The sequence below is a fragment of the Chaetodon auriga genome, chromosome 9 (genome assembly GCF_051107435.1).
Source record: "Chaetodon auriga isolate fChaAug3 chromosome 9, fChaAug3.hap1, whole genome shotgun sequence".
NCBI classification, from domain to species: Eukaryota; Metazoa; Chordata; class Actinopteri; order Chaetodontiformes; family Chaetodontidae; genus Chaetodon; species Chaetodon auriga.
This window is the reverse complement of record NC_135082.1, coordinates 7,728,552-7,752,521: the sequence shown is the minus strand read 5'-3', so window position 1 is coordinate 7,752,521 and position 23,970 is coordinate 7,728,552. Positions and strand designations below refer to the sequence as shown.

The 23,970-nt window shown below is 40.7% G+C and overlaps 1 protein-coding gene across 3 annotated transcripts in view; it reads right to left on the bottom strand.

Annotated features, from left to right (window-relative positions):
- The window catches only part of aff2 (AF4/FMR2 family, member 2), a 133,424-nt gene that overhangs the window by 23,919 nt on the left and 85,535 nt on the right, over window positions 1-23,970 (bottom strand). For all 3 annotated transcript variants that reach the window (XM_076738567.1, XM_076738566.1, XM_076738568.1), the window contains 2 exons: window positions 22,531-22,585; window positions 13,345-13,382 (listed from right to left, as the gene is read on the bottom strand). In XM_076738567.1, coding sequence (XP_076594682.1) covers window positions 13,345-13,382; window positions 22,531-22,585 — 93 coding nt within the window. The remainder of the gene's footprint in view (window positions 1-13,344; window positions 13,383-22,530; window positions 22,586-23,970) is intronic.

Below are 23,970 nucleotides of genomic sequence, written 5' to 3'. Positions count from 1 at the left end.
AATGAAGCATCTGACACAGAATATAATAAATGGCTGCTAATAAACGCATAAACACTGCGTTTTGAACCTGTTCAATTGTCTCATCCTCTCTGGTGCTTTGGTTGGCCTTGTGTTCATCCATCCTTCCACAGCGCTTTGAAATGGCCTCCTAGAGGCAACACACCCGCTCGCCCCAACTTAAGAATACACACAAATGCACTTGTACACACAGAAATTGCAATTATGTGTACTTCTTGTGTGTGTGTGTGTGTGTGTGTGCGTGTGTGTGTGTGTGTGTGTGTGTGCGTGTGTGTGTGTGTGTGTGTGTGTGCGGGTGTGCTTGTGTGCACGTAATTTCAGTTCAAGGCTGCCATCACAGCAGGCACCAATCTGTGTGAGCAGTCAAGCAGCAAATCCATCAACTGTTCCGCAGGCAACACACACACACACACACACACACACACACACACACACACACACACACACACACACACACAGAGTGACAGATACTGTATGAATGCAGTCTCTGCCCTGTTTTTCTTCTTCTATCATTACTCATCTCTTCTCTTTGTCTCTCCCTCCCTCTCTCTTTCAATTTCAATTAAATTTTCTCCTCAGTTTGCTCTATTAGCATCACAGTTGAAACAATATTGGCAAAGCATAGAGTTAAACTCTCTGTGTACATGTTTGCATGAGCGTGCTTGTGTGCATGTGTATTTCAGTCTTCCTCATGCAGACCCTCCTCTGTTCAACCACTGCCAGTTGTGTCTTTGGAAAAAGTATTAAGCGGCTTCAGACACTGTTTTGAACAATATAACAAGGCTAGTTAAACTCTGGTTTTACTCAACAGTGATGCTGTCTGAGCTTTTACTTGACTGTTCATGGCTGGTGCAGGCTGGTAAGTCTGCAACACAATAAAACAAGAAATGTAATCAGAGATGGGATTCCCATTAACTAAATTATTGCTCATTATATTGAGCTTTCTCTTTAAGCAGCAGGATTTGAGTTTCTTTCATCTACATTATTTCTCAATAACCTGGGGAACTTACTGATGAGGCCAAGCACATACAGACAGAATAGTAGTATATTACAGTACTGCAGGCAGAGCAAGGAAATACAACAAGTGCTGAAGACAAGGCTGCCAGAGATACATCTACCACATCAGTGTGAGTAGTAGAGTTTTATATATAGTTACAGCTCAGGGTCAATAAGAAATCATTGTTTCCTTTGTGTTTAAGTTGCTTAACCTTAACCAGGCTTCATCATAGTTTACAAGGTGTTAGCAAATCCTTACACATCCAGCATAAACTAAACAACATTGTGATTAATCATGAGTCATGCATCTGTTCACCTGATGAATGTATGTCCAGTACTCACTCTTCTTTTAGCTCTGTTTTGGTCTCCACCAGCTCCTGAGGGAAATATCTGGCTCTTTAGCTACTAAATGCTCCACTACGTTCACCAGCTACTCACTAGTGTTGTCTGCCTGCCATTTGGTGCCGAGCAGATAGTATTTTTTTTTTGCTGAAAACAGCTGCCTGCTGCTGTTGAGTGAACCAAAATGGTGAAGCTGCTACCCGTAAAGCTAAAACAAATACCTGCAAGATGCTAAAACACTGCAGAGTCTGGTGATAATTCTCTGCAGGTTTATTACCAAAAGACACACCTTTCACATTGCGTATAATTATTTGATCTATTGTGAATATAAAAATATTGACTAGTGCTGCGATAATGTAATGCCACGGACAGATACTGTATAGTACTATACTATATATGTACTCACTCATTCGCCACTTCATATGGAAAAGACATTCGACAGCTGAGGGCCCTATATCATGCATGTGTTACACACTCGGTTGGTGGATATTCATGCAGTGCACTATACAGTAAATAGGGAGTGACGAGTTAATATTAATGTCCTGCTTTGGCATTTGTTTTTAAAGTATAATGTCTATTTTCTACTGGGCTCTCATGTCTGTGTTGTGCTCATCAGCTTCTATCACCGCCTGAAGAGCAAACAAGATGCGATCTGACAAATTATATGATAAAATCACTGAGATGTGACATTTCTTGGATCAGGATTGTCAAACATTGTTTCAGTTTTTATAGTGAACAGCATGTTCATACATGGATTACTGGAAGACTGAGGTAGCGATGCCAGACAGATGGCGATAAGAGACATTTCCTGGACTTGTGTCCCTGTCTGTTTATCATGTCCCTCACTGCCTTTAAAGAGTCTTTTGATGTGTAACTAAAGAGAGCCAAGAGTCCTGTGAGTCAGCTGCAGCTCACTGCTGTAGAAGAGACTCATTACTATTCGTGATTCAAATCCAAGAGACGATACTGACCAGACTGTGGCACAATATTTTTATTATTCATCTCTTTAACTGACAGCTTTTTGAATGGTCTGTTGGAGCCAGCATGTTTGAGTTGTTGTTGAGAACAGCGGCAGTCAGTGAGAGTTTCCATCCACCTGTTTTTATAAGCATTTTACATTTGCTTATAAATGTGTGAGTGGGAATTAGGAAAAAAAAACACAAACTCAAAATATTGTAAAAAAGTTTTTTAACCTGAATAAATGCAAAGTACAACAAAGTGCAATGGAAAGACTTGGCAAATAAAGCATAATGTAGATGAAGCTTAGGACTTAAAGGTCCATTGTTGAGAATAAAATGCCATATCTCCATCATGTTTTCTACATTTGTTTTGATCGTTTGAGGCTTGACACACTTTCAATGATGTCATTGTGTCCCACCCTCTTCTTCTGCAATGGTTTAATAGCACCACACTGAAGAAGTAGCACCACCAGACTATAAACAACTCACATACAAGTTGTGGATGGAAACATTTTAATTTGTAACTTTGCAGTTTTCTAGAAATTTGGTTAAAATTTGTGCCTCATTTGAATGAAAAGTTACACCAGGATGCCGCCTTCTATACCTCCAAATGGCTTCATTTAGACATGGACAGATGACGCCAGGATTCTAGAAACACTCAGCTCTCACAGCTTTGTTTCTGTTTTACTACAATTATTACCAGATCAGGTAGTTACTTCCAGAAAATTGTTAGGAAAAGAGTGACTCGGCCATAACATGAAGTGTTACCATTCAATTTTCCAGCATAAAGGTATGAATGCTGTTTCAAGGCCAGTCACCCAGCATACCAGACTGGTGAACTACTGAATCCTGAAAGTCCTCAAATAAAACAAAAAAAGTAATGCAAATCCTCCCAGCTTACTGGGATTAACCAAAAAAAAAAAAAAAAAAAAAAAACTAAATCAAGAGACATGAAGTCAGTTTCCTCAATTGTAGCTCCGGCTCTGGACATAAACACTGAAATGTTTGTGTAGTCTATGAAAGAAAAAGTAGCACTCTGTCTTCCTGGAGAATATTAATTTCCTGGACGTCTTCCCGTCTAAAGCCACACTGATTGGGAGTGAATGTGCAGTCGGTCTATGCATCACAGATACAGTCCAACTGCTTCTCATTGTGCCACAAAAAAAAAAAAATATGAAAAAATAAAAAATACCATTTGGTGGATGCTTTTCATCCCAAGCACCTCACTGTTTGCTGAGTGCCTACATTCTAACTCTGGGAAACAAATCACTTCCCCTGGTGGGCTAGCCTACATTGTCGGTACAAGATTTGGCAAGAAATCAAGGTGAGAACAAACATCAACTGAGTGTGCTGTTCTCACTTGTCATTAGAGCTGGAAATGCTGGATAAGAAAGGATTTCTGGGATTGTTGAGCTTCGTCCTGTATGAGCCCGTGAGCCTGAAGCGGTTCATAGCAGAAAGAATGATTTCAGTCTGCTGCATGTCAGGTTGTATTTGCTGTCTTATTACTGGATGTTTACAGCATGAAATGCCTCTTTTCCTTGATGAGAGAAAGTCTCCAATGGGCTGTACATGCTATACAAAATCGTGCGAGGCACATTTAATACGTTTGACGGTACTCTTTTTATGGCATTTCGTATCACCCTTTCATTTGCCAAAAAATAAAATTGCCTGGAAGCACGAGATGAGTCTGTATTTCCCACACTGATATGTTTGTATTTTTTGTTTAAATAGCGCTGTGTGAAGTTAAAGGAAAGCGGGAGAGTCTTTTGCTCTCAATGGGATTTTCAGTTGAGTGCTCTCTAGCCTATTTTATTCTGGCAACATAAACAGTACGTGCTGGAGGAACAAGATGAAAGGAGATGAGTGTGTGAGTGAAAGCATTACATCTGGCTCACTTTCCTCTTTTTATTTTTTTCCCTTCTCAGGAATCAGCCATCAGCCGTCGAAAAATAATTCAACACCGTGGTCGGTGCCAAATTAAAATGCAACGCCAGCTGGTGCAGACTTTTTTAGATGCATTTCAGTGAAGTTCTGTTGAAAACATGGAAACTTCACCCAGGAGCACATTTGTTCAGATTTTAGCAAAGCATTATTTCTAGATGGATGACTTGGTGGACGCCCAGTTACTGTTTTACATACAGTGTCCTTGTCATCGGTTAATGTATCATTACACTGTAGTTCTTACACAAAGCAAAGTTTCACTCATTTGTTAAAAGGTATTTTTGCATCTTTTATTCAGGTCTTATTTCCTCATTGACTCACATTATCATCCACATACTGTTGATATAATTGGTTTCCTCATTCAGCCCCATGTAAAGAACATTAAGAACTAAGGACATCACAACACAAACAGTACATGAACACTAAAAACAATTTCCTCTCCAGTGTTTCACACAGGTGTCTTGTCTGTATCTTATACATCAGTGCAGGTCTTTTGCTTGTTTAGGACGCACAGCCGTCACTCTCTATTTTCTGTGCATGCCTGTGTGTTGCATAAGTAACAGCGATAAGACTTACAAAATAGCCTTTGTCAGATCTTCAGGCTCCAGCGGAGGCTTTGGTGTCTGTCTGTTTATTTGTGTGATAAAATCACAAGCACAACAGGGGAAATGAAAGCCGTACCGCCTTGACAAAATGATCCGTTGGTTTGATACGTCCAGTGGGCCTCACAACATCCACACGGCACCCACATACTTGCAGGCTGCAGCTGAGCAAGCCGCCACACTTGGGGTACACAGTGACCTACAAATCTGCCGGTGTTCATTGTTGGCACCATCGACAAGGTCAAGCCACTTTTTACAGTACACCTGAGAGTTACTGCTGTGTGGATGCAGGTCACTTCACTCATGTTTCAAAAAAAGGGAATGGCCTGAAAGTAAAGTAGATGGTTTCCAACTGTGGGTCACTGAAACAATTTGTCACCTCTCTGAGGCTGTGTTCAGACAGACAACACTGCAGGGTGAAAGAAGTCGGCGCTCTCATTCATTTCAATGAGGCAACCGCGCTGATGCAGCAGGGGTATGCAGAAATTACTGATGTATACAATCCATTAACAACACGTGTAAGCTCAAAATTAGCTGTTTGTGCATGATAGTAAATGATCTGTCCTAGCATGTTGCAGTCCTGTGTGTTGATGAACCTGCTTGTATATTTAACAATAACTATACTTAGTTTACGTGCAGGATTTCTACTTTTAGAGCGCCAGTTGTCAGTCAGTTGTGCTGTTATTCGAGCTGTGAGCTGCGTCAGGTCTTAACACTTCTGCTGCTTCGTCTTTTGCACCAAACATGACGTGAGAGCTGCTGCTAGTTTATCATCTCACTGGATGTGGTAACAGGTAATGGCTGATTTTCACCCTCCACTTTGCTCTTCTTCAGACTTCAGCTGAGTGTTTGGTCACCTGAGACACGATGTCAGGTCCATTTTCCCTCTTTAGACTGATGCTTTGCATCTTCAGCCTTGACATGAGCAAATTTCTTGTCTACCACCTGCATTTATTGATTGTGTCCTGAAGGCTCTTGCCTCCCTTAAGAAATGCTCAACCTGCACCATCCCTGCTGTTTTTCTTTGAGAGTATCTCTGACGGTTAAGATGGGTCTCATTTTACATTTCATCCAAGGTCTTCAGAAATACATTATCAGGAGAGTGAAAATCTGCACATTTTACACGTTTGGATGTTTCATTATATATTGAACTACATTGACGCAACAGTAATATAACCCCACAGCGATACTTGTATTGGGATGACACCAAGGCCTTCGCCATGGAGTCAACACTGAGGGGCACCGAATCTGATCGAAGTTTGCCGACATTCTAAAACACTGAAAAGTCCACAAACACATGGGAGGAACTCTTTATATATTTAGCCTTTTTTTTTTTTTTAATTTCTAAAAAGTGTATTTCATTAGATTGCTCTTCATCTTTCTTACCTGTTCTTGTTTCGCAGTACATAATGACAGAGACTAAAGAATAATAAAGTACAACCATAAACCATAATCATATAAACTGAAATCACAAATTGTTTGCTTTTATTTACAGATTTTCAATGAAACCTGGGTGGGCAGCAGTCTGCCCTGCTCTTCCCTCATTTTATCCCATCATCCAATCACCTCCTCTCCCGCCCTCCCTCCTCCTCTTCTCTCCTCTCATCTCCTCTTCAGTCATCTCTTCTCTCCTCTCCTTGTTGGTACGGTGTTACAATAATAAGTGTCCCATCAGCAACTCATGGGGACATTAACCGATCCTAACTTTACATAAAGCTAGTGGGAAGATAAATAAATAAAATAAAATAAGATGTCTAATAAATAGTATATAATAAATAGTAAAAAGTTTTTGTTATTGTATTGGTGTTGTTTACTGAATACAACCTACATTTAAACCATATGTTTGTGATTTTTGTAAATACTCTAGTTGGTGGCTAGTCATAAATGAATGAGGTGGGTGGGGTTGTGCTCGGGGAATTGGTGACTTTAGTTAATCTAAAATCCTGGCTACAGCCCTGCATATATGAATCTTTGATTATTCTCTCAGTGATGCTTGCAGATATCAGTGGTTATCCAGTGTGAAAATATATTGACTCATTGTATTTTGGTGGTTTGCAATATTGTCAGAGTACCTATTAATTATTTATACATACTGTACTGTCCCATTCCTCATACATGATTTCAGAGAAGAAGCAGACATTAGCATCCTATAATCATTATGTTTTCTTCCATGTGCTCCTTTAAACTGGGTCTGTTTTACACTGTACGGCTCAGTTTGGACTGTGTCATCATTAATTAACCAGCAGGAATTGAACATAAGGAGGACAATAAACAGACAATAGACAGTTACAGCTTTTTTTCTCTCCTCCAAATCGCTTCTGCTGGAAAAATGAATTGATCAGCCTCTAAAAACAATGGAGCGGATGGCTTTGAGCCAGACAGGCCATGGCTCAGATAAACTGCAACCAGCAGAGACAAGACGTAACAGAGTGTGATGCAGGAGGACCGTGCTGAAAAAAACAGGCAAATACAGGTTCTTAAAATGACTGAAGAACGGAGTGAAAATATGTAGAATTATAAGGGTATTACGGGACTGTGAAGTGAAGATGTGGAGGCCATCTGGGCTCAGTTCATCTGTCATCTTATCATCTGCCTTCAGCTCGCTGGTTCTGCCCTCCACTTGGCAGGGCTTCCCTCTGCACAGCTGGCTTTACAATCTCTCTGTCTCTCTCTCAATCACTCACACTCTCATGTGTGTGTGTCTGCATGTGTTTGCACGCATACTCGCATGTGTGCTTGTTTTATCTGACTCGGGGCTGCATGTAAACATGTGATGTGTGGAGAGGATTTATGAAGTTAATGTAGGTCCTCTATCGCAGTCTGCCAAATATATGAAGCTATTTGACCCACTAACATGGCACTGGTGCGTAAGTGTAGCAGAGGTAGAGGAATAGGATTCATACATCCATCTATAATTATATTCCAATGTATGTATGTTACTGCATTAAATTATGAACAGGGCATCATAAATGAAAGAATGACTCTGTGGATGCTTTGTTTTCCATTGCAGGGAAGTTATGCTGATGTCATCTCTGCTGCCTTGCAATAAAATACTGAAAGACAGTCTTGGGAAGTATGGTCATTATTCAGCACAAGTCAGTGCAGAGACTCACTATATGCGTTGTTTGTGTTTGTATGATGTGTGTGCACACGTCTCAATCAGCTCATCGCTCTGAAAAATCGTTCCGTGAACAGCACTGAAGATACTGTGCAACTAGTCAAGTTAAACATACAATACTATGATTGTATCTCACGCATCAGACAAAATTATACCGTACATTAATTAATAGATGGTTTCTTTAGTGTAATAAATTATGAATTTTACGCCTGGAAAATAAAACTTTTTCACCTTCTCTCAGGCAGTTGTGGATGGTTTCCAGCATTCAGCAATGTGTGCATTTGTGCTTGTGTGTGTGTGTGTGTGTGTGTGTGTGTGTTTGCCTGGGGCAGTACTGTGGGGAAGGCTGTAATAGGTTTCCATTTCTACATATGTATTGTAATGCTCCCTGGCAGCAGCAGCAGTGACACTGTTTGAAGAAATGCATCACATTTGAACTCATGTCACACTTGATGCCCCTGACTGGCAGGGAGCATCCACACTGCTTAACCGCTCTGTTTCTTTAACCTGCCAACATGTTGGTATGCGTTATTGATCATAATTGTAAACACAGTTACATCACAGGAGATGCAAAATGAGACTATTGATTTCTTTTTCAGTATGTTTGTGTTCCTGCAGTTAAATTATTCTATGCAAACTGATTAACAAGTAAACCTCTATGTGTCTCTGCTATCAAAGCAGTGCTGCTCTCATAATACTAAATAAAGGCTTGAATTTGTCAACATTTTACCCATAAACCTCTGTTTTAGGGTTATCACTACTACAACACTTTTTTTTTTTTTTTGCAGGATAGCGTGCTAGCTGTCATTATCTGTCACTGTCAATGAGATTTGAAGCAGAAGTTTAACCCAGTGACACCAAGCGGAGTTGAGATTAGCTTGCTTGGCTACACGGGCGGTGATGGTGTACAGGTGGCAGCTGATATCCTCCAAAGAAGGAGGATTTCCATTCCCTATTGAAACACTGCATCTTCAATCTTATAGCACCACGTAGACAGACTGATGAACTTTGCTGTGCCACCCTCTGGAGTGACCAGGGGTTCAGGTGTGTTAAGTTATCTAAAACAACTGAAGTGTTTGTGGAGTCAGCGTTTATTGACCTACAAAAAGCTTGACAGCACTGATGCTAGTTGTCGCTTGTGCGCAATACATGCAGTGATCATGTAAGTGTAAGGCTGAGACTCTGACTGTCTCTACCCTCTCCCCTGCCCATTGTCCCTGTATATGAAGAAATTGGAGTCATAAAGCCTCAGAACAAGCACAACCTATTCGCTCAAGTTGAAACATCTTCCACGCACACACAGTCATGTGTTCATCTCAGTATACGTTGCCCAGGGCAAATCTGTGTCTATTTGCATCCGCTCATGTCTCCCCCTTGACTGTGTACGCAATCTGCATTCACTGTCTCTAAAATGTGCTTTATGTTCACTCTGAACACTTTTAGAGCACCACAACAACACAGCAGAGCAACTATTGGTGGAATTAGGAGGCAAAGTTCCTCTGTGTCGACTAATATCATTTACTCTCGACCAAAAGATTCTTTTTCTTCTTCACACACTGACTTGAGGACCTGCGTCAGCAGTCTGTTTTTATTACTGATCATGAATGCAAACTAAAAAATCTCATTTCAGGTATACGGCATCTTTTGATGTCACACTGCTTAAAATTAATTACTGTCATAATGCTGTGATGATGCTACTCCCACGATGATTACCAACTCCACTATTACTACTTTCATAAATAATGCTATTACTACTAAAATAATTAGAGTAAAAAGACAAAACTCCAGGCAGTTTTCCTCACCAGGGTTTAGGTGATAAAAGATACATGCACGGTCTAATGAGGAAAATACAGGGGAGCATATCGCACAAAGATTTTACAGATTACTGAGCAGAAATGAAAAAATGATACAGTTGAATATACACTACAGTGGGATGGATGGGGTGGGTGGTTGCATGTGTGTGTGTGTGTGTGTGTGTGTGTGTGTGGCAGCAGGATAACGATTGCTATGTGGGTGAGGTTGTCAGAGCGAGGATTTTTTTGAAAAAACGTGTGTGTGTCTGTATGGATGGTGTGAGGAGTGTGGGTGAGAGTGAGTGAGTGTGTGTGTGTGTGTGTGTGTGTGTGTGTGTGTGTGTGTGTGTGTGTGTGTGAATGTGTGTGTGCTGCTCTCCATTGGGGATATAGCCAGTAGATCGCTGGCAGCATCTCTAGTCCCAGCGTCCCCGTGGACGTGTGTGTGTGTGTGTGTGTGTGTGTGTGTGTGTGTGTGTGTGTGTGTGTGTGTGTGTGTGCGTCTGTGGTGTTGAGTAGATTGGGCTGCAGAGTGAATGGGCTCATTAGTGGTAGCAGAGTAACACATGGCCTGGGGCACACACAGACACTCAGCACACACTCTCTCTCTCTCCCTCACACACACACACACACACACACACACACACACACACACACACACACACACACACACACAGTCACACTCCAGACTTGCATACTAATGCCTTCAGACTGTGAACACAACAAGCCTCATTTATAAAAGATTCTTATATTCTTATGCACCAGTCTGGGCTTTACAACACATTCCAAGCAAAAGATGAACTTATGAAAAATTGATCTCAGCGCCAAAATCAGCTGTTTACATGAATTCTCTCCAATGTTCTGTGATGTTACAAATGCAACTAACATTTTTTTTTTTCTAATGATTAATTAGTTGACATGTTCCTCCAAGATGTTGCGGGAAGACAATAACGTACCACAATGTGCAGCCCGCACAGAATGTAACTGTGGAAAATGGAAATAGACTTCATCACTTTCAGAAATGACAAGAAAAGTTTGAATAAATAATTGTTTGTCTACATTGTCTCCAGCCTGTGAGATTTATCGTAGTCTATATTTCAAACTGGAGGCAGCAAGGGAACTCCATGTGTTGTCCCATAAATTAGATGCTGTAGATTCAGCCTATTTGCTTAAATGAGATTCTGGCGTCAGTATAAAAAATAACATTGAATAATATGGACTCTCAACAAACAAGCACTGCCTGCTTTTCGAAGGTGGCCGAGCCTTCGAGGTTTTAGTATTTTTCATAACATTTTCCAAACCTGTACTGACATCACACTATGTGAATTCTAGGTAATGAACCGAAGTCACTGCAGCCAATACTGTGAAAGCAGCATGCACTGCAGCAGCTGCAGCCCCCCTGCTGGAGAGATTTACAAGGATAAAGTTTTCTGCCTCACATTCCACTTGAAATGACAAAAGCAGGTGAGCGATGCTCTCATTGATCCTGATGTTCTTAAGCATTTTCTGCTCTGCTGCTCACTGCCAGATGTAGTCCAATATTTTAGGTTCACCATCAAATCAAGTTGAGGTTGTTTACTCTGCTGTGCATGCACCTCTTCCGTCTTTCATTTAGTCTTTGCTGTGGATGGTCAAACTTTAAAGAGTGGCAGTGAATTTAGGCTTGTGTTAACCTTAACTAGACCGGGTGAACTGAACTTTACACACACATACTGGAAGCAGTGGTGAAAGACGTACTCAGATGGTTTAGTTAAAGCTGCTAAAATCAGTATTTAAATATTTTTAATACAGATAACAGATAAAACATGTTTGTGTCTTCTGGCTCAATGTTTTGGCAGGCAGCTGTTTTTAGCAGCTTTGATAGCTTTGAGCTTTGATAAGCTAACTGTGCTATACTGTACCTGCTCTCATTCCCGAAACGGGTGCAAATCGCTTTAAATGGACAGAAACATGACTCCAAATGAAGGCTAATGTTACTCCTGGATGTGTAAAAGGCAGCACTATAAGGTACAGTACGTCAACATTGCGTTAACCCTGGCCCCTCTGTGGCCAGATGTAAGTAATACTAGTTTATGCAAAAAGCCAAGTTGTAAAAATATTTCAATACAAATAACATTCACGCATAGAAAGTACGGACAGAGTATCTGCAACATATCTTGAAAGCATCAAGTATAAAAGTAATCATTATGCAGTATTACACTGTTATATATATTATTGGATTTTCATTATAGATGCATTATAATTTAAACAGCATTTTAATGATGCAGCTGATGTTGCTGTTCAGTCTGTAAAAGTGCTTCATATTTTGTTAAATGTGACAAGCTTTGCATATTCAAATTGAATCTGCAAGGTAACCTGCAAGCTGCCAAATAAATACAATAGGCTGAGAAGTGAAACGCTAGAAGTAGAAAGTAACTTAAAATGGAACTAGTCATGTAAAGTACCTGCAAACTGTACACAAGTACAACAATGTATCCCAAAGCAACAGGAAAGACGAGGGTTCTTGCAGGCAAGTTTAATAAAATCCAATATCGCAGCCAGAGTAAAGCTTTTTATTTCAACAACACGCCACCTTGATATTCACCCATATGTTCACCATATGCTGTCTGTTTGGATGAACGTCAAATGTTTGTGTTTGTATTAAGCCACAATGAGACACCACCCAGCAAAAAAAAGGGCTAAGCAAACCTTACTCAGTGAAGTTGTACGATTATGTGTATATATACAGTATGTCTGATGATACACAGGATCTTCTGTTTCATCCTTTGAACCATAATCCCTGGTGAGCATGCAGAAGCCCCGTTTAGATGCGAAAAGATTTATGCACTAACCTACACATAGTGAGCACAGAGGACATCTGCTGCCTAATTTCAAATGGTACAGACTTGAGTGTGTGAGTGCAGGCTGGCGACTGGGGTTATCAAGTGGGCACCTGCCATCACAGATGCTTCAGTGAATTAGAGCCGCTGCACCTCCAGATAGTGGTCGTATGTGCAGTAACCTTCAAACATTACTAATGCTCGAAAGAATCTTTGATCCGCACTCAGACACTTAAACAGCATCCAGCAGCCTAAGCGTCGACATCTTTAAGATTAAAGGTGACGTTTGGGAAAATAATAGCTCTGCACGCGCCCACTGAGTGTTATGTTGCTGGCTGTGGCACGTTCCACAGTCGCACTGACCTCTTTGACCTCAACAAGAACAGCTACAGAAAAAAAGGCCGGGGAATCATCCAACACTGACCGCGGCTGCCTCAAATGTATGTCTTCAGGGCAAAAAGCATTTATTTATAGCTTGCTGTTTGGTTGATGCCGACCACACACTGTGTTGTCTTGATATACTCTGCCAAAGGCACACTGACCACCAGTGGGAGGACGCTTCAGCTAACTGTCTTAATGCAGACTAGGCCTAGATTGTGTTTCTCTCACCCAAACAGCATGTAACAAACCATCTAACTAGCCGGTACATACAAAGTGTGGCTAACTTTGCTCCATTTGGTTGTACCACAATAAATATGCCATTGAGATAAATAAATCACAGCGTTACAACAGAGTGTGGTTTTTTTGTCTTACCTCAGGGCCGTGCCTCTGGCTTTGGGCTTGTCAGAAACCTGCCAATACACAGGCATAGAAACCGCAAGTTATGTTCATATATTCAATTCAAGGGTACACACATATAACAGGATGCATGTGTAGCAGCAAAATGCATTCAAAGAAAAAGAACATTTTGTGGAATTTGTGGTACAGCATTATTACACTTGAAAGAAATTATGTTCCATATGCACAGTTTTCTACACGTCCACATTCTAGATATTTAATAACACTGCAGATAGACAAATAATACTGCTACTGCTGTTTTTAATACTTTTGCTACTACTACTGCTGGTAAAGTGTGACACAGTCAATTACTGAGCCATCTGCTTGCTTCTGGGTGTTCATCAGTTTCAGTGCTCATCAGCGGTAAATGTGACGTGTTATTGAGGATTAGGGCCACTGTTATTTATATGTAATTTCAAGAAAAAAGTCTGAATAATTCAAAAAGAAAGTCACAGTATTTAGAGGAAAATGACTAACAACAACAACAACAACAAATAATAATAATAATAATAATAATAATAATAATAATAATAATAATAATAATAATAATAATAACAAAACAACATATTCTTTATCTACATAGTCTTTACATGAGATAAAAACTACAGAATAAATTCTAGACTGAACTAACTGGTACAAACTGAAGACAATATCCAGCTTTTCCCTTTCATCCACTTAGACCTTCGCTCCTCTGACCCTTTCTATTCTTCTGCCCTCTTTCTCTTCCTGGCTCTTCTAAGAAAAAAAGAGGTTTTCTTGTCATTAAAACGAGAAAAAAAACCCCTCTCTTTCCTCTTTATCTCCTCTTCTTTCATCCCCTCCTTCCCTTGTTTCCTCCGTGCCCTCTTCCTTCACCCGAGCCTCTGTTCACTCCTTTATTTCTATTCATACTTCCCCTCCTTCCAGTAAAAGAATGGGGTGATTAGGTTTGCCAGTGAAGCCTTTCCTCCCTCCCCTCTCTCCTCTCACCCTCTTTTCCTCCCCCTGTCAACTCAGAGTCAATTTTGTACATGACTACATCAATTGCAATAACAAAACAAAAACACTAAACTCAATTTCTGAAAATATCAGCCATTAATTCATCGTCAAGCACTGAAACCCAGCAATTAAAATGAATTACTCAAACAAAAAGAGGACCTTTTCTCGCCTCTGGCTTGTTGTCTCTCCCTCTCCCTCTCTAGGAATAAGGTGATTAACTGGACCAGTGAAGTTTCTGATAGATCGATGTGTAGCTGCAGGCTAGAACAACAAACCTCCTCAGATCTTTGGCTTTGGGAGACTTGCAGGGCTCATGGAGAGGATCTATGTGTGAATATATTTAGCTAGCTGGTGGCTTTACTTGGATTTAAATAAAGAACAATCCGACCGGTATTTATTCACACCATCTCTTCGGTTACAACGCGGCTGTAAGTATTGTTCCTGACAAAGAGGACAAGCTGTTTTACCGAAAGCAAGACAATTTAAACCTTAAAGCTTTAGAGACATAAAGGGCTCTGTGTATGATTTATGTTTATTTGTAAAATCCCACTTCTCCCTTCTTTCTCATGCGGGTGCAAGACATCACAGAATTGCACATCAGGCCTGGTGATACAGTTTTAACCAGGCTTTAAACACCCCCGCACCATCTTGAACAGCAACTGAACAATGAATTCTTCGCTTGTCTATACGGCGTCGCTCTACTTTGCGTGAGAGACCTCATATAGCATTTCTAACACCTGAACAAAATCCTGAAATTTCTGATGCAACTCTTGCGCAGACGTTGCACTGCTGAAAACACAGCAGCTACTGGATTTTCACTAGTGCAAAACAAAGAGCCTCTCCATCCCCGAATTTTAGCATCTTTCCATCGGCTGCCACTTGGATTTAACACAGCTAGTTCACTGTGTACAGAAATAATATTAGTCTTTAGAACTGAAGGCATATCTTTAATCTTTTAGAGCCAAATTGCATATTCATGCATGATTAGATAAACAATCGCTCATCCCTATTTCATGACTTAGTGTGACACATGTAATACTGATCATGTGCAGTAGCTAACACACAAAATGTTTTCTTCTCTCACATGTCAACCAAGATAAGAGATTTCTCTATTTGCTCACCTGCCTTTAAGCCCATGCAGTAACTCTCACCCCTTCCATTTACTCAGTAACCTTTCAAACTTATTGATCAACGCCTTTCTATATCTCACACACTGTGGTTTGCTCTGACTGTGTGTTGCAAGTTATCTCTACTTCAAGGTCGGTTAGCAGCCAGTGCACTTTGCTTTCTTTTTCAATGTACCGTGTGCTGCAGAAGACTGTGCGTTAGAGTTTATCTAACTGTGTATGTACAGGGGTGGTGCCACCGGACACAACCTGAGCTGTGTTCTGAGGTGCAAAGCTTGACCTATCATTAGCTCACCAGTAATGAAATACAAATGATAAGACACACATAAAGCATCAGAGCAGCTTCCTTGCAGAAAAAGCAAACTGTGTGAAAAGCAGCACAGCAGAGAATTAAAAGTAGAATTCTTCCAAAAATTCAGAGCTTCTCTTTTTCTTTATTTATAAAACACTGTTTGTGACTGCACATTTAAACCAACCCAAACTGTGATTTGAGGTCCCTCTATAACTATACGCTTCAGATGCTTAGTGGTAAGTTGCCATTGAAGGGGTGAAAAGTCAGACTCACTCACTCGTGACCATTTTCAGCAGATGCAGATTCCACATGTTTAGATGAATTGTTCTGTTTACGACCAGTGTCTCTCAGTGAAACGCACTGTGTGTATCCTGACGGCCTGACAACAAACGTGCTGAATGTATTTCCTCCTTGATAAAACATTGTACTCTGATATTGTGGAAAATCTGGCCCTGCATAGTTTACATAGTATTCTTCTCCAGGTCTTTTTCCTGCATGACCACCGTCACCTACTAATTACAGGAATGAAGTAAAACCATCAGTATCAGAGTGTTTATCGACTCGCCTGCAAGCTCTTAAATGCAGTGGTGGAAGAAATATTCAGATTTTTTGCTTAAAAAGTAACCAGTAACTATTGCTGTGCTTGAGTAAATATTTACTTACTGCATCTAAATGCATTCTAATGTGAATGCACAAGATAAACAAAATGAGGACCGACTTATGAAGACATTGCTCCATAGCACTACTAGTGGTCAAAAACTCCACAGCCAATCATTAATATATTATTTTTACAGTTTTCAGTGGCGGTGCCTCACCTAAAACAAAGAGCTGCTCCACTCTTGTTGGGGGGGGATTATTACATTTTTATGAAATATAATATTAGTCACATGAAGTTCTATATCACACAGAAAATGCCACATATCTAATGAGGAAGCGAGGCTGCTGTTTAAGTGGCATCTCGTCACTGATTTGATAACGACATGAGAAGCTTCAGAATCTGTCTGATTCAGCTCAGTAGCAATTGACTGATTGATCACATCGTACGTTCGCTTTGCGGCAATGAATCAAAGCAGCACATAGCGGCGTCTGGAAATGTTAGGGAATGTAAACAAACAGCTAAATCCATCCATTAGCAGATCAGACAGCAGGGTCAGGTTAGTTTGATAATCTCCCGCAGACATACATTCACACTTCGACATGACGCAGTAAGAAAAGCGCAGGTTTGAATAAGAAAAACAATTATGGCTGAATTCCATTGGGCTGCTTTGGTTTCGGGGTCCTCATGTTGTCATTTACTGGGACACATGACCAGAACGAAGCCATGTTATTTATAACGCCTGTGCTTTTGCCACTCTGGTCAAAATGTCTGCTGTAAAGGACAACAGAGTCGGCATCAAGCTGAAGTTAGCTTAAAGTTGGTATTGACCAGACAGACTGATCAATGTCTACCTACCACCTCCGCTGACTGATTTCCTGGGCTGTTTATTTCTATGGGATTAATTCTCCCCGTAGATTGGTCCGAGGGCTACACAGGCGAAACTGATCTCCTGTGACGGTTTCTCCAGTTTAATGTTTTATGTTACAAAAGGGTCCATGTGCTGCACATGTGGAAACACCTCAGAAATCCTGTTGAAATATATTCACCCAGCTGACTGTGAAGCATTGCGTAGTAGACACGACCATGATCCCCAGTGTGCCGGACATTTTTTTGCCAGCTGCAACTGTATTTTTATATAAAGACAGAGCTTTTTAAGCTTGACTTTGCTCTGACCGAGGTGATCTGTCATCACAGGCTCGCGGAGAGAAAAGAGAGAATTGCGGGGAGATAGAGAGACAAAAGAAAGTCCTGCAGCGGTAATTGGGTTGCTGTTTTTCCGTCAGTTTCTAAAGTCATTAGGAACATCTCTCTCTTTCCTACTATCTCTCATTTCCTCTCCTCTTTTCCCTCTCTCCTCCATCCCTCCTTCCTCTGCTCTTTCTTTCAATTCCCTCCTCTCCTCCGTCTCTTTGCTCCGTGCCAAAAACATATTCATCATACTCCTCTGCTGCCCTCACAGCACTGTGCCACAGCATACTAATGACAGTGTGTGTGCGTGTGTGTGTGTGTGTGTGTGTGTGTGTGTGAGAGAGAGAGAAAGAGAGAGAGAGAGAGAGAGAGACTGTCAGCATGTGTTTTTATTTATGTGCTTGCTGGCGTAAATGCTTGTGAATATAAATCGGCGAGTCCATTGTATGTGCTTCTATGTGCGTTTGGATGCATGTGTGTAATACATGCGCGTCTGTGTATTTGATTAAGAATGTGTGTGTGTGTTGTGTTTTACTTCAGGCTATAAAAGCTTGATAATACACCATGCACTCATTTGCTATAAGCCTGTTAACAGCATGCACAGAAAAATGCCACTGAATTCATCTCAGCCTTTCTCTCTCTCCGTCGCTCTCACTCTCTTTGTCTCTCGCTGTCTTCTTGTTTTCTTTCCGTCTTTCCCTCTCTTTATCTTCGCCTCCTGTCTGCATCGTTATCAGTCTCATCTGTCTACGTCTCTCTCTCTCTCTCTCTGTCTCGATAACTTTTCTCTTTTCTTTCTTTCTCACTTTCCTCTCTGTTTATTTTGATCACTCCCCGTGTCTGTCTGCACAGTCATCCAAAGAGAAGGGGATTCACGACAAGATAAAAGTACAGAGACAGAATGTGTGGTAGACAATTACCAAGAAAGGTTCAACATAGAGGTGGGTGACACGGCCAAGAACAATATGATATTTCAGGGTATTTGTGTGATAATGATATTCTTGATGAGGCCAAAGATTCGGGGATGCTCCGAGCCAAATGTAGTTTGTCTGCTTTGTTTCCAGCTCTCAGTAACTGCTGAGCTCTCCTCATACTTAACCAGGTGCTCCTGATTGAGGTGGTGAAATACGTTTGTTGTGCTGCCCCCTTTCCTTCTTCCAGATTACGATGGTTGGTTGCACAGCTGAGCTTTTATAACCAAACTCAAGTTTCCTCCACTGTAGAGCCAGGAGCAATGTTACCTTCGCTCTCAGCCATCTTTGTTGTTGCTGTGTGTGATGGTGTTTTTTAATTTATATCGATATTATTGTGAACAATATTAAATGGCACATGCATTGTTCAACTTTTTCCCCACAGAAGACACAGTGAAATACAGAAAATACATGTCTCAAGCTCCAATCCCTCATCCCTGTGCTCATTGTTCAACTATCTCTGTTGTTCTGTTATCAGCTATCACTCTCATGTATTTAGTATATTTAAAAAAAACAAAACAAAAAAAACAAGCAAACGAAAAAAAAAAACGACTTCTGACTGTTTTTAATCAATGTTTATCTTCCTTTCTGCAAAATATTGAAATATTTTTGGTGACTCATCTTGAACGTGGGGGTCTTTACATACATTTATCCAATCATATTTGATTTGCTGCCACTAGCTAAATCCATCACATGAAACCACACATGGCTGTTAGCTCATGGATTGAGTAGCAAAGTGATGTAATGGTAAGATATTTGTGTCTAGATCTCCAGGTTATCTTAATTTGTGGTGTTACGTGCTGGGAAACAAAGCTTGGTGCAGAATGTTTTCGTCAGATGTTCAGGCAGGCTGCAAACCAAATTTTACCAAATGAGTTACCACTTTATTTGAAGGTAAAACCAAAAATAATCTCAGTAATAATCTCTCATTACACAGGAAAACCACGAGGGTGCATGACTGCTATAAGCAGGTAAAAGTTACATTGATGAGAACTTTGTTTTCCTTTAAAATCAGACAGATCTGACAGATGTTAGAGTGTCTTATCTCCTCTAATGTGATGCATTTGCGAGTGAAACAGATTATGTGGGAGGCATATAGTTATGAAAGGGATTTGAATGAATCCTTCAGATTTGATTGGACGGCTTTAAAGTGAGTACGGTTGAGTGGAGGTAGCAAAATAAGAGCTGTAGAGGACTTTTCACCTCCGCCCACGCCTCCCTCACCTGCGCTGCTAGACCAGGAGATAATGGAGAGACGTATAGATTAAACCTCCGTTACGTGAAAATGTAAACAAAAATGTGACCAACTGACCTCCTGCTCTGCTACTGACCACGACCCACTAGATGACGGTCAGGTGCAGTTTGATCCGATGGGCCCAAATCACATTTAATTCGAAGTTAAGATGAGTCATCAAAAGTATTTCAGTGTTTAACAGTGTCTTAATAAGGTGAGATCAAGGCTTTGTGATACAGCAGGAAACTGAGCGAGAGAAAAAATGAAGTTGCATTTCAGACACAAAAGTGAGATATAGAGAGACAGACAAAGAACAGGAATTAATTGTAGCCTATTTCATCCTGTCTATTCCTTTTAATACTAAGAGTAATCATATGTAACCCCTATGATTAAGGAAGCCACTTGCTACAATTCTGAATGCACACTATCTGTAATTAACAGCTCTACTTTCAGCATAATTAGAATAACTAAAACCACTATAAATGACCTGCCATCATCTATAATTATAATATCTAACATCACGGTAATTATACAATCAGACGGCCAGTTAAAAGGGGAAGCGAGGAATTGGTATCTTTTCATTAACAGAAAATATCTCATGCACTCTTTGATGAGCGCTGGTATCAGTCAGCGCAGTAGGGGAGGGGGCAGCAGCACGACCCCCACTGACTGCTTTGAACTGATCTCTGGCATCATTAGTGCATGATGATGGTGATGAGAGGAGAGAGGGCCACCATGCCAATTTTCATACAGAACAACAAGACAACGGAGCAGGACAACTGCATCGCTCATGTGACAACTGCTCCAGTCAGCAGACCCTTAGCTAAACGTGCAGAAACACTTCTTTTGGATAGAGATCGACATGATGCATAATCCCTCCAGCGTTTGTGAGTATCAGACCAGTGATGGGGCAGCTAAGGCCTTTCAAAGTTTGACATTTTGACCTGAAATTACCACTATATGTTTTTATTAGCCTGGAGCCTGAAGTGTGCCACCTGAATAACTACAGACTTTCAGCATGTTTAATTCGAATTAATGACTAATTTGATCAATTTAAAAAAGCTATTACAACTTGATGAATTCAATTTGCATTTAAATGATGCTTTACCAAAGTTAAAGTAAAAAAATAATAACACAAAAAGCATTAAAAGAAGGAGAAGTGTGGGAGCTCCATCTATTACTCAGTGGACTGGACTTCAGGGAACCAGTACGTGGCACACTGCTTACACGTCTTCACACGCATCAATTCAAAACGATCACAGAGTGGACGATGTGAATGTTAAAGCTGGAAACAAATGAACTGAACAGGCTGACACATTGGCAAACTAACTAACAAAAGCTTAATGTGAAACCTCTTCAAATTGAATTGTTCCGTTTTAAAATCCAAACATCATTTCTCCATTAAATGCCAGAATAATGAAAGAATTATTAACTGTAAATTTAATTATCCTTTTAATTGAAACGTCCGGCTGTTCTGGAGCTTTCAGTCATATCACATGAACTTCACCAGTAGATGCAGTTAATCCACCTTGTAAGCAAAAAGTCCTTGAAGGGCCTTGAATTCCATGACATCTGAGGAAAATCCATCTTGTGTCGCACTGGTCAACGTTTCGGGACAAAATTCAAAGAAACACAAACACTTGTACAAGCCTGCTGAGATTTTAAAGTTTCTAAAGCCTTTCTAAGTGGGGACACTTTACAATTACGCTGTCAGGAAAGCTCATCTACGGATGAGCATGCTGACCGTAAAAAACTCTTCTTCAGTTTCTGTGCTTCATAACCTAACATACGCCATTTGCATGTGAAACACTGTGTCATGCATGGGAAATAGCAAAAGGAAGATTTTATATATGTGCTTGTGCCATTACTCTTCTTTCCATATATTTACCTGTCAGCCCATTCAGTCACAGCAGAACAGAAAGCTGGTGTTCTGCCTAGTGTTTAGGTAAAGCTTGCACATGACCTGGTCATGCCACCTGTCAATCAATGGCTCGAGGTGCCCTGGTGGTCTGAGGGTTCAGACACCGACCATCAACTGCAGCATTAGCATCCGTTCATGGACCGTTGGTGCATGTCTCCCTCTCTCTCTCCTTTTTCTTCCTGTTATCTCTCTCCTGTCAGCTGTCTAATAATATCCAACATGTGTGCAGTAAAGTTTTCTCCTTAATGGAGGAAGAGTTTACTAAATAGTTACACATTTTTATGTAGCTTTGGACTTTTCACATGCCAGGTGCTGTTGACCACTATGAAGTCACATTACCATTACACATTACCTTGAGTCAGCCCTGTTATCTGTTGGTTATGATGCTGTTGTAAACCCATAGGTTGCTGTCACTGAATGCTTGGATTACTGTTCTAGGTTTTTTTTTTTTTTTTTCAAATTAACAAGAACTTTATAACTTATTTTTTCAATTAACTTTAGTCTGAAAAGATAGATAAATGGAAGTAGGAAAAACACAGTCTTTGACCTGTGACTGAAAGGCTTAATGCCTAATGGAAGTGGTACGTATATAAAAGCCATTTGAAGGTGGTTGAATGCACGGATCAACTGAATGAGATGAGCAATGAATTGTGAATAGATGCTTTAAGAAAGATGGGTTGAAGTGAATTTCTGGACAGATGATTAATCAGTAAATGCCACATACTATGTACAAAGATGAGGTGAATATAATGTATCTGAATGCATGAATGACTGGAGGACAGATGGAGGCAAAGCTGGAGCGAGAGATGATTTGCATAGATGGATGAATGGACGGACTGTGGAGGGAGCTCACCTTTTGTTCAGCGTCTTCCTCATCGCTGCTGATCTTCAGGTCATCCTCCAACATTCTGTGCAGAGACAAAGGGACATGTGTTATTGCAGCCGTGACCTGCTGTCTGCTTGTATTAGGTCGGATATGGTACGCCATGATTGGCAGTTCCCTTTGATGAACCTTCCTGGCAAACAGATTAATTACACAGCAAAAGCTGCACCGGTTCACGTTGGGGAATGAGGAAGTGGACAGTGGATGGAGCACTTCGTTGCTAAAAACCTACCAGATGTTCAGCTTTTAGAGCTTGGTGAGGAAAGCCAGATTGTTTTTTCACCTGGAAACTTTCTGTCTGACAACCGCTGACCTACAGCCAAGAATTCCTTGGAAAGAAAGAGGACGTGCTCAGCCGAGATCAGTCCCTCGGTCAGGATTGTACGAGGATTGGACTTTTTTTGGTGGAGGACCTGCTTGTTGCTCTATTGCCTTTATTAGTTGTGTTTGTTTTATTCTCCCCATGCTGGAGATGAAACTCTAACAATATAGATGTATGGAGGCTATGAAAAAGATATACAAGACACAGTCGATAACATGACCTCCCTCCAAGCATCACCTGCTTCTTACCACACAAATTATTCAGTATTTATGTGCTGTGCATTGGCAAGTTCCCATGTTTTATTGCCTTATATAAACCCTCCACACAAACTACTGTTATTTTAAGCTGGCACTGCTATTGTTATGACAGGAGAATCCCCTAAAGGGATTTTTACTGCCTCACGAACCACTCTTGTCAGTGCTTGCACCGCTAAAAAACACTCCCCAGTGTTGGGTGTTTTCAGACGGGACCATATGAGTGGTGAAAAAAAGCTTTGCAGATAAGGGGCACAGTGCAGCACGCGGCGATGATAGATATGTTTGAATGAATGAATAATGGATTCATGTTTTATTTCATAAGAAGAGACAGATGGAGAGAGCGAGATAGTGATGGAGATGGAGATGATAATGATGGAGAAAAGAAGGGGAACGAGGAGGGTAGAGAGAGGGAGATGGAGACTCAATAGAGAGAAAGAGAGAGGAAAGGAAGCATGGAGGGGAAAGAAATAAAATGCAAGAGAGAGTGGAAGCATCTATGAGGACAGACGCAGTCAGACATAAATGAGTTATGGACTAAAGCATCCATGACTTGCAGAGCTTGGAAAGCACGGCATCAAATTTCTACAGGGCTCTTAATTGCCTTCATAAAATGGAGTCTTTTTAATTCTTCAAGTAAAGCGCCAGTAGAGTTCCATTACTTGCCGAAGTTTGTCTGAGAGGATGCTAATATTTTCTGAAGCTAAATCAAAGCCACGCTCCGCTAATGACTAATTGCTCAACGCAGAATTTTGGATGCACATGTAGTCACACTGCAAAACACAATGCGCGCATAAATCTTTCTCTCAGTTGACTCAAGCTGAGCAAGTTCCC